The 11,714-nt window shown below is 45.0% G+C and overlaps 1 protein-coding gene across 1 annotated transcript in view; it reads left to right on the top strand.

Annotated features, from left to right (window-relative positions):
• LOC311594393 (targeting protein for Xklp2-like) overlaps nt 1-11,638 on the top strand; it is a 31,361-nt gene extending 19,723 nt beyond the window's left edge. The window contains exons 3-10 of the mRNA XM_084776029.1: nt 2,404-2,542; nt 3,601-3,817; nt 6,064-6,159; nt 7,114-7,290; nt 8,264-8,410; nt 9,148-9,259; nt 9,805-9,992; nt 11,250-11,638. Of these exons, the coding sequence (XP_084632155.1) occupies nt 2,404-2,542; nt 3,601-3,817; nt 6,064-6,159; nt 7,114-7,290; nt 8,264-8,410; nt 9,148-9,259; nt 9,805-9,992; nt 11,250-11,357 (1,184 nt within the window). The 3' untranslated portion in view covers nt 11,358-11,638. The remainder of the gene's footprint in view (nt 1-2,403; nt 2,543-3,600; nt 3,818-6,063; nt 6,160-7,113; nt 7,291-8,263; nt 8,411-9,147; nt 9,260-9,804; nt 9,993-11,249) is intronic.
• The last annotated feature ends 76 nt before the right edge of the window (nt 11,639-11,714 follow it).

Raw genomic sequence — 11,714 nt, forward strand, 5'->3', positions numbered from 1 at the left:
CAGGTCACTTGAGTCTTAACTATGAGGGCTTCTTGGAAAAAACAAACAAAAAAGGGGCTGGAGAGATGGCTCAGCGCTTAAGTGTTGGGATTACATTCATGCACCATCACACCTGGTTGAAAGAGTCAATGCTGACAAGTTTGTATAGATTTGAAGGTGAACAGATGAAAGGATTTCAATTGTTTTTGTTTTTACAAAAACAAGTTCTGCAAGAAGGTAAAGTCTAAAGACTCAAAACAATGTAAAACCAAGCTATTAGGAGAATATGGCTAAGCAGTATTGTTTTAAATGAGAATCCCAGATCGTTCTATTTTACCAATAAAGACACAGGAACCAGATGCTGGGTGAAAAACCTGCTAGCTCAGAAAGGCAGAGAAAGCACCCAGCTCACGTCCCGATGGAGAAGGCCCAAAAGTCTCACCAGCTCAGTTGACAACCCAGGAAGAAAAGGTCAAAAACCCCAAGGCCAAAGCCTTGCTAGCTCAAAGTCCAAAAAGCCAAATGTCAAGGAACTGGGGCGCTAGAGAGCTAAGAGCCTGAGAACTAAAGCTAAAATCCCGAGAGTGGAAAATGCCAAAGACCCCTTCTGCTCTCTGATTCCTGTCAGCTGGCTTTAACTTTATTAAACCCTGTGTCCAGGAAGATCTTGGATTGAAGGTGTGTGCTAGGACTCAGCCACGCCAAACAAAAGATAGGTTTTTACAGTTCACAATCTGAGGGACCATACAGGGATCAAATACAATCTGAGGGATCAATCACATTGAGATAAAACATCCTGTAATAAAGCTGGGTTGGTTGTGCATGCTTGTAACCTCAGCATTTGGGAAGTAAGGGTTCGTATCTACAAATTTTCTATTACGCATTGTTTCGCACTTTTTTAAGGTGGCCACATGAGTTGCTTTAAATGCAGTTTTTCTCTTCTTACTGTAGTGCTGGTGATTCAGCTAGGCAAGCACTCCACCGCTGTGGTGCTGTGTTCTCCTTAAATACCATTTCTTGGTTTTTGGTTTTGTTTTTTGAGACAGGGTTTCCCTGTGTAGCCTTGGCTGTCCTGGGCTCACTTTGTAGCCCAGGCTGGCCTGGAACTTACAAAGATCTGCCTGCCTCTGCCTCCTGAGTTCTGGGAATAAAGGTGTGCACTACCGTGCCGAACTTAAATACGGTATTTTTAATATTGCTATTATATTCTAATACTTTATAATATGAACATAGTGAATTTTTTAATCCTCATGGAATTAAGTTCCCACCTAGCCAAGGCTTCATAATCAGACTCTGTTTAAAAAGAGAAGCCAGTGAATGAATTAGATTTGTTCTAAGTAATTATGAAAATTGATAAGGTTGTTATTGACCAGGGAAACCAATACCTCCTGTGAGTGTTTGTAATGCTCTAAATCAGTGGTTCTAACCCTTGGGACCCCTTTTGGGGTCAAACGGCCCTTTCACTGGGTTCACCTAAGACCATTGGAAAACACATTACAATTCGTAAGAGTAGCAAAATTACAGTTATGAAGTAGCAACAAAAATAAATTTATGGTTGGGGTCACCATGACGTGAGGACTGTATTAAAGGGTCACAGCATTAGGAAGGCTGAGAACTACTGCTCTAATGATGTGTTGGCATGGTTGTTTTCTCTCTGTCTGCCTCTTGACTTTCTCTAACTTTCCCCAGTCGACTATCTGACTTTCCTTTTTTTTTTTCTTCCTCTCTTTGGTGTAGTTCTATAGTGAGGTCGCTTTGGAAGTTGAAATGTAGTATAAACTGTCCATAAACTGATCCTTCTGCCTCAGCTTCCGAAATGCTCAGACTGCAGATGTGATCCACCATGCTGACATTTCCATCTCACTTGCTGTGTGTGGTGGCCTGGATGATTTGATACAGATGTTTTTTGTGAAACTCAAAGTTGGGAGTTACTCAGTAAAGGTCTGGTAAAAAAAAACATAGTGAACATAGTAAAATAGTTGCTGTTGTCAATGGAAAGGGCTGTGGAGTGGCAAGGGCCCTTCAGACAGAGTGCAGAGATGGCAGAAGAATTTGTCTAAAAACTATCCTTCAGTAAGAGTGATAGGGAGCTGGGCGGTGGTGGCGCACGCCTTTAATCCCAGCACTTGGGAGGCAGAGGCAGGTGGATCACTGTGAGTTCGAGGCCAGTCTAGTCTACTGAGTGAGTCCAATACAGCAAAGGCTACACAGAAACCCTGTCTCGAAAAACCAAAAAAAAAAAAAAAAAAAAAAAAAAAAAAAAGGAGGAAGGGAGGGAACATTTGTCAGGTTGATTGGCATAAGCTGAGTTGATCCTACAAAGCCAGGTTCTCTGGTTCATCCATTTCTATCTCGTTGACTCAGCACTTCCACGTGACCTGTATCTTGGGGAACTAAGCAGATGTCTGCAATTTTGTTTTACAGACTTGTTACCCTCCAGATCCTCGCCCAAGATGAACCGAGATCCCCAGACTCCCGTACTGCAAACCAAATACCGTGCAAGGCCTGTGACGTGCAAAAGTGCAGCAGAGCAGGAGGCTGAGGAGCTTGAGAAACTGCAACAGTAGGTCCCTGCTCACTTTCAGTCCCACGGGGACAGTGGTGGCTGTTTTCCTTCCCATGAAATGTGTGGCATGCAGTGACTCCGTAGGTTGTGTTCCTGCCTCTCTGACTGAGAGTGGGACCATGGAGGTGCCCTGGAGCATCATCTGATAAACACCCAATTCAGTGCAATGTAATGGGGGTAGCAGAGCCTCACTTTGGATTCTAATTGAGGATAAGGTTAGTCTAGGTAGACCACACCTTTGCCTGATTATCAAAGCACCTGCAGCTTGACTCTCGGGAGAAGCTGGAACTTAATGTAGTCAGCACTGAAGCTCATCTCCCTGCACCGGCCATGATCGTTATGGTACTGGGGTGAAACCCAGGGCCCATGTGCACGTAGGACAAACACTGTGCTGTTGTTTTCAAGTAGAGCCTCACTGAGTGGCTTGGGCTGGCTGTGTAGCTCAGTGTGTCTTGATTATGTTAGTCTCTTGCCTTGGCCTGGATCTCTGGGATTACAGACCTAGGTCGTCAGCCTGCAGGGGTTCATGTATTCCTAGCGAGCCTCAAAATTGCTATTAGCCAAAGGTGACTTTTTCATTTTATGTTTATGGGAGTTTTGCTTGCATGTAATGTTTTCTTATCACTGACATGCCTGGGGCCCATGGAAGCCAGGGGAGGCTTTCTGTCCTGTGGAGCTGGAGTTACAGATGGTTGTTAGTCACCACGTGGATCCTGGGAATTGAGCCTTGTCTGGAGTAGCAGCCAGTACTCTTAACCTAAGACATCTCTCCAGCCCCAAATTTGAATTTCTGGTCCTCCTCTCTCTGCCTGCTGAGTGCTAGGATTACAGGCACCTGCCTCCATGGAGCCCAGCCCCAGCCCCAGCCCCAGCAGGGTTTCGACGATGTCATTTACTCTTTTTTCAGGAGGTGAAGAACATGGCTGTGGAGAGGATGGATTTTGTGTACATGGTGGACCATCTTACTGCTTATTTATAGGTTCTGTTCTACTTTGTGCAGATTTTATCTGATTTAAAAGCATTTTGTATTTATTACTTAAATTTCTTTGTTACAGATACAAATTCAAAGCACAGGCATTTGATCCCAGGATTTTTGAAGGTGGCCCCATCTTGCCCAAGACGCTGCCCGTTAAGCCTCCTACTCAGCCTGTTGGTTTTGATTTGGGAATTGAGAAACGAATTCAGGAGCGAGAGGCAAAGAACAAACCGGAGGATGAAAACTTCGAGTTTCATTCCAGACCTTGCCCCACTAAGATCTTGGAAGATGTTGTGGTAAGAATACTTGAGGTGTCCTGAAGTGACCCAGAAGTGTTCAAGTTGATGCTGTGACCAGGACACCAGCGCATTGGGTTGCGGATGACAAAGAGATGCAGCAGGAGTGGATTTGCTCTTAGACTGTATGTAGGTCTAGAGAGAGAGGCAATGTGTGGCTAAAATGCAGACTGATCGGAACATGTATGCTGAAAAGAGATGCAGTTTAAAGGGCTTCACATGATGGTTCACTGCCATCCATAACTCTTCTGACCCGCTCTGCTGCCAGGCATGCCATGGTGCACATACATACATATATACATGCAGGCAAACATGCATACACTTAAAAAAAGAATCCTTAAAAATGCAGCAGAGCTGGGCGTGGTGGCGCACACCTTTAATCCCAGCACTCGGGAGGCAGAGGCAGGTGGATCACTGTGAGTTTGAGGCCAGCCTGGTCTACAAAGCGAGTCTAGGACAGCCAAGGCTACACAGAGAAATTGTGTCTCAAAAAACCAAAAAAATGTGCAGCAGGATGAGCCTCCCTGCTTTGGGAATCCTCTAGAGGGACCTGTTACCCTAAGGGGAGAGACTGTCTGTCTGTCTTCATGATAGCACATCTTCATGTTTAAAGGTTAATTTGTTTGTATCTTACTGTGTTTTGATACCGATTCACATTAGCTCAAGCTGGCCTACAACTTGCTGTGTGGCTGACTTTTTGTTCGCCCTGTCAGGTGCTGTAATTGTAGGTGTGTGCCTCCAGGCCTGGCTTCAATTTGCTTTTACAAGCTAGTCCCAAATGTGTTATAACTAACACTTTTTTTAAAACCATGTTTCCTAAGTTGTTCAAGATAGAGAGGCAAAAGTAATTTTGAAAAATTACAAGTAAATATCAGTCAGGCATGGTGGCACAGGTTTTTAATCCCAGCACTCATGAGGCAGTCTGAGTTGAAGGCCAGCTTGATCTTTTCCCCCCCTCGAATTGATGTATTACACATACAGTGCCCTGCCTGCAGGTACACCTGCATGCCAGAAGAGAACATCAGATCACATTATAGATGGTTGTGAGCCACCATGTGGTTGCTGGGAATTGAACTCAGGACCTCAGGAAGAACAGTCAGTGCTCTTAATCTCATCCATCTTTCCAGTGGCCCCCCCTTTTATTTTTATTTTTTTTACTTCAGCTTGGTCTTTATAATGAGATTCTGTCTTTAAAAAATAAAACTAGAGTAAATATCAAACGAGTATCTTATATGCCCCATAAGTGGCTTTGAAAAACCCAGAGGTAGGAGTATAGAGCACTTGTCTAGCATGTGGGTGCTCTGGGTTCAGTCCTGGTTATCACATAAACCAGGATTTATGGACATCTGTAATCCCAATATTCAGGAGGAATTTAAGGTCATCTCCAGCTATTTAGGGAGCTTAAGGCCATCCTTGGCTAGAGACTCTGTGGGCGGGGCCTCTGTAAGACTGAAGCCTGTGCTGAGTGGTTGCGGTATTATTGAGTCGACAGGCTCCCACAGGAGCCTCTGAATCCAAGGTGCAAGCCGTCCTGTATTCAGTTAGCTAACATTTACTGATGGCCTTAAATGAATAAGATCTCCCTGGGTACTGGAGATTCATGGACTGAAATAACACCAGCTTTACAGCACATACAGACAAGGCACAGGAGGGGAGCTTCTGACTTAAGCACAGTGAGGTTTAGCAGGTACCATCAACTACAATTTTGAGTTCTCTTTCTGTGAATTCAGCTAACTATGGATGGAAGAGATAACATTTGTACTGATCATATGCAGGCTTCTTTCCTTGGCTAATATTCCCTACATAATATGATAAGTGCACTCAACACATTTTCGTCGTGTTAAGAATTATGAACAATATGCTAATGACATGAAATATATGGAAAGGTGTGCATAGGTTACATGTAAACACTACACTATTTTGTTTAAGGGATGTACACATTTCTCAGTTGGTTTCCTTGAGTGGGGCTTCTTCTAGAGTCCTAGCAGTGCTGGCAGTGGAGGCTTCTGTTGTCTTGGCACAGATTGTGTGTGTGTGTGTGTGTGTGTGTGTGTGTGTGACGTTTATATGAGTGTTAGTCCTTGCGTGCTCATGTGGAGATCACAGGACAACTTTGAGTCAGGCTTGTTTGGCAAGTGGCCCCTCATCCAGCTTTTATCTTCCCAACTTTTTAGTATTTTTTAGCTTCCCAGTTTTTAGTATTTCAGTTAGACATGGGATGTCTAATTGAGTTGTGTTCTTTCTAGGGTGTTCCTAAAAAGAAAGTAATTCCAGCTACTGTCCCCAAGTCACCAGTTTTTGCATTGAAGAACAGGATCCGAGTGCCCACCAGAGAAGATGAGGTGACTCCCCCAGGGAGAGGGGGCCCCTTTTTTCCTTCTGCATGACCACTCTGAGTCTTTACACTTAATGGGGCCCAGAGGCAGTCAGCTCTTGTCTGTAAGCCTGACACGGGTGTCTGATCATCTGCCTTGTCCCTCTAGCGCACTGTAGTGGGTGGGGCTCGGCTTTCGGTGATAGTGGGTTACAAGCTATGAGAAGAGCAGGAAAGTTAAGCATTAGAGCATTGAGATCATGCTGTCCTTGTAACATGGTCAAGAGTTCCCTGAATTATTGTCACTGTTAGTAAAGGACCTTTAAAATTCATACCAAGCAGTTACACTGTATTGTCCTTAACACCCAAGGGTCACAAAGGTGACTAAAGGTGATGATTCATAGAACGGTAAAATGTGAACTGTCATTGATCATGCTAGCTTCTTATTACATCTCCCATTTTATCTATAAATATCCAGAGTTAGGGTAATTTTATAGCAGATCTCAGCATAAACCTTTTTATAGGTTCAGTTGGAACTAAAATACATGGTAATCTTATGTTACTAGCTTGAACCCAAACAACTTACTTGGTCCTATTCTGGGTTTGGCAACCATTAATTCCAGTCACATGTTGGAGTGGAGTCTGGAGTCTGAGTCAGAGTCTAAGGTGTAAGCATGCTTACTTAGCACCTTTCTTCTGATCTTCATTTTATCTCTCTGACCTCACTTAGCTATCCCAGCATTCCTGGGAAAAATTTGAGATTTTTACAGAGTAATTGTGATAGTCATTTACCAAATGCTGTTACATTGCTTTGATCCATGATGCGGCTGCTGAATTGGCATTGTCTGTCCTCGAAAGAAAAGGAAGCTAGGCCACCCAGGGCTGTGGACTTGTATTAATTAGTGGATTTTCCCACATTCTGAAGAGGGTGAGCTGGGGCCAAAGGAGGAGTCTTGCTTCTAACCCATAGTTTCTCTCTTAGGAAGAGGATAAACCAGTAGTGATAAGAGCTCAACCTGTACCACATTATGGAGTGCCTTATAAGCCCCACATCCCAGGGGCAAGAAATGTGGAGGTATGCCCCTTCTCCTTTGACACCCGAGACAAAGAACGCCAGCTGCAGAAGGAAAAGAAAATAAAAGAAATGCAGAAGGGGGAGGTAGGTGTCTCACCTGTGTAATTTGCAGAATACAATTCTCTGATTCCTCAAAGGGAACCTCTCCCCCCACCCCCCCCACCCCCGTTTGTTTGCTTGTTTATTTGTTTGTTTTGAGCAGTATCTGCGGTCGTCATCCTGCCTCTGCCTTCCCCTTGCAGGTACTGGGATTACAGGCATATATCACCACACCTCACCCAGGGAACTTTTTATATAAAGATACCATATATTTAAATATATAAAAACACTTTTGAATTTAAAAAGTATATGTATACATACTTTTTATATAAAATTACTATTAAAATCAACGCTTTTCACTGACTCTTGCATGACCCCCCCCTAAAATATTTATTGTGCAAGAAATTAAGTAATCTGTCTGGCACAAGGAGGCTAGTGACTGCCAGTTTGGAATATTAGGAGGAAAGCTTAGGTTTTCTTTTGGGTCTAAAAAAAAGGTCCGTTGCTTCTCTGCTAGGCTGTGCTGCTTTGAACGTTGACTTACTCGTCCTGTCTTTCGGGTTCATACACATATTCAGGAGTAAATATTGCTTTGTCTGTGTCTCCGTTTGCTTTCTGTTGCTGTGATAAAACCGGAAAGCATCTTGGGGGGGGGGAAAAAGGCTTGTTTGGCCATGTTTTTTCAGTTGAAGTTTATTCTTCCAAGATAACCCTGGCTTGTGTCAAATTGACAAAATGCCTACCAGCGTACTTGCTCAGAGACTGTTTTCGTCTCATTTGGTTTGGGGACATTGTCTCACCACGTAGTCTAGGCAGGTGTGCTGAACTCCTGGGATCTGGGCTAGAGGTGTGCGTTGCTGTGTCTGGCAAGAGTTCTTTATAGTTTCCTGTTACTCAGAGACTTGAAGGTGGGGAGGCCCTGAAGCTGTCAACAGGATCTGACATCCTCTGCGGGATAGGTTTCCTGTCCATTGATAAAAGGCCCTTATGTTGTTCTTACTCTTATGTGCTCCATTAGGTGCCCAAGTTCAAGGCACTTCCTCTGCCCTATTTTGACACTGTTAACCTGCCAGAGAGAAAGGTAAAGAATGTGACTCAGGCTGTGCCTTTCTCCTTGGAGACAGACAAAAGAGGAGCCTACAAGGCCAAGATGTGGAAATGCCAGGTAGGAATGGGGAGCAGCTGGTTGGCTGGTTGGTTGAGGGCGTGGGTAGGTGAGTGGGCGGGCCTTTAGGTAGATTCTATACTGAAATCATCTGGGATGACAGATTTGATTATTTTAATATATTCTATGTAAACCAGGAGTCACATCAGTTTTATGTAAAAGGTCAGCTAATAGTTATTTTAGGTTTTATAGGTTACATAGGACGTCTGTCGGGCATTCCCCTCCTTTGCCCCTGTATGCATAGTTGACCCTTTGGGCATGTAAAGCCTATTCGTAATTCAAGATGCATTTGGGCAGCAGGCTGAAGTTTGTTCATGCCTGCTTTAGCAGTCAGCTGGGGACTGTGAGACTCCTTCTCAGTCAGGAGTTTCTGTAGGGTCTCACCTGGTTAAGTTAGTGCTTTGGTAGGAAACAGGATGGGAGAATTGGTTCTCAATAAAATAGGCTGGTTTTTCAACATGGGATGTATTATAGTCGCCCATAATAGGTGATCAGAGACAAATGATTGGTTATAGGTTGGTATAATTGGCATCTAACTTTGCCACCATCACTGTTCTGTTTAACCTCAAAACAAAAGTAAGCAGGATGTAATGGAGCCTCGGAGGCTAACTACTCGTTTGTAAGAAGTAGCGGATGCAGAGTGCCGTCTTCTCAGGCAGGCAGTCCAGGATGTGTGTCGTGGCTGCAGTAGCCATGACACACTGTGTGTGGCTGGCTGACAGACTTTCTTCTAACAGCTGGAGGAAGAGCTGAAGCAGCAGAAGAAAGCAGCTTGCTTCAAGGCTCACCCAAACACCGTCATCTTCCAAGAGCCCTTTGTTCCCAAGAAAGAGAAGAAGTCAGCTGCTGGTAGTGTTCTGTGTGCTCGTGCGGGTGGGACAGAGTGCCACGCTTTGCGGGGACGTACTTAGGACTCAGCTAGGGGAGAACGGCGCTGTGTCAACAAGAGATGCTTTATCTGAGGGCATGGTAGCTTTCCTCCCTCAGGCCCAGTCTTTTGTTGCCTTTGCTGGACCCCTAGCTCCCTTTGTGTTAAGTCTGTGGGGCAGACTGATAGAACAGGAACCGAGGCCGATGCAGCTGACCACACCCAACGGGGAGCAAGTGGATGAGGGATGGTGCCGTTGGGCAGTGTGGCAGGAGATTGGGACTCTTCCTTCTGACTCCAAGTCCCTGTGTAGGAGAGTGTAGCTGCCCCACCACCCGGGGCTCTTAGACTAAATGATTTCCAGAGGCCTTTCCGACTTCTCAGCATTCTGAGTCTGTGGCGCGGCCTCGCTCCATCTTCCTCCTCGGCAGCTTCTGGTTGCTAGCCATGTCTTTCGGGTTGGCCTACTCCTAGGGCCTTATGAGTACAGCACATGCGTCAATATTGTCTTTGTTTCTGTACTCAGAGAACCTTTCTGGTTCTCTAGATCAGGAATCTTTTCAGCTGGCCACTGAGAAGAGAGCCAAGGAACGGCAGGAGTGGAAAAAGAAAATGGCTGAAATGGAGGCCTGGAAAATGCAGCAGTTGGAGGAAGCGAGGCAACAACAGGAGGAGCAGCAGAAGGAGGAGCTAGCCAGGCTTCGCAGAGAGCTGGTAACTGACCGGGCTGCATGCGCGCGCACAGCCCTGTTGTCTCTATTCTGGTTTCTGGTGGGGCTGGGACGATCTATTCTGCATCTGCACTGACAGGGGGTGTGAGTGAGCAAACAGTGCAATGTCTCATAGGTTCACTTCAAAAATCAGCCGCCGTTTGTCCGTGGTTATTTTCTGCCCAGGTACCTGCCTATTGAGTTTGTTCCCAGTTTAAATCTGTGTCTTACAGCTGTCCTCAGTGTAGGCCAGTGGCAGTACCCTACAGCACAGTTAATCAGTGCTGATTATCACTGTGTTAGGTCGGCTCGCTCTAGGGCTAATCTTACACTCTTCAGAAGGATGGGCGGCACCTGCTTCCCAGCAGCCCTTCTTGATAATTGCTTTTGCCTTTTGTTTTGGTCTGTGATTTTGTTGAGTACTAAACGTCAATCAAACAAGCTTAAAATTTCACTCTGGCTATTTTAAAAAATATTTTAAAATTTTTGTTTTTTTAGATATGAGCATTTTGAGTGCATACATGTCTGTGTACCACGTGCATGCAGTGCCCATGGGAACCAGAAAATGGTGTCAGATCCCATTTTAAAAAGAAATTATTATTTAAGCTAGGCATAGTGGCACATTCCTTTAATCCCAGCACTCAGGGAGGCAGAGGTAGGCGATAACTGTGGGTTCGAGGCCAGCCTTGTGTGCAAAGTGAATCTAGGATAGCCAAGGCTACACAGAGAAACCCTGTCTCAAAAAAAAAAACATTTATTTTTAACTTTTTAAAGATGTATTATTTTATGCATATGAGTGCTTTGCTTGAGTGTACCTAATGCCCTCACATCAGAGGAGGGGCCACATGCCCTGGGGCTGGAGTTACAGAGTTGTGAGCCACCATGTAGGTGGTGAGAATTGAACCTGGGTCCTCTGGAGGAGCAGTCAGGGCTCTTATCCGCTGAGCCATCTCTCTAGCCTCTGGCACAAAATTTTAACTTGTAGCTTTTGTCTGCTACAGTTGAGCAAGGCCCTGTTTCTCCCTAGTAAGTTATGCTGGGGATAAGTTTGACATTCTTAGTGAGGGGCCCAGTGAGCAACAGTAGAAACCTGTTTGGGCATCACACTTCTCCATTTTACTGTGCCCTTCTTCCCCTTAAATTTGTAATTGGGATCTATAAACCTTTCCAACCATTTTCCTCTAAAAGACAAAAGGAAAGACTGAGCACATCAGTCTGTGGCATCCACCGAAGTGGTGACTTTGCTTTTCTTTCACTGCAGGTGCACAAGGCAAACCCAATCCGCAAGTACCCAGCAGTGGAGGTGAAATCGAGTGAACTTCCCTTGACCGTCCCTGTGTCTCCCAAATTCTCCACTCGATTCCAGTAGAAGCTGCTCTCTGTGTCACATGAGAGAGAACCTTTCTCAGACGCGTATGTGGCAACGTGCCTGAGAGCTGGGGAATGCCGGGTTTTTTAAAAATCACTTTACACAGAGACTTTGTATGACACACAACTCACTTAGGCTTTAATCGCACTTCTTTCAGACACTAGAATTTCGGGTTTTGTTCTGGCACAGCTTTCACTTTCCACCTGGTCTCCCACCACCACCCCTTCTATATATGTATTTTAACCATAAAATAAAGTCTATGGTTTTAGTCACAGTACAAATGAGAAGCAGCCCCAGGCTGTGGGATTCGTTCTTTGTTCTGTGAGGCAGGGACCCTCCTTATGGCACTAAGGAAGA

The sequence above is a fragment of the Acomys minous genome, assembly GCF_964271855.1.
Source record: "Acomys minous genome assembly, chromosome: 3".
Classification (NCBI taxonomy): Eukaryota; Metazoa; Chordata; class Mammalia; order Rodentia; family Muridae; genus Acomys; species Acomys minous.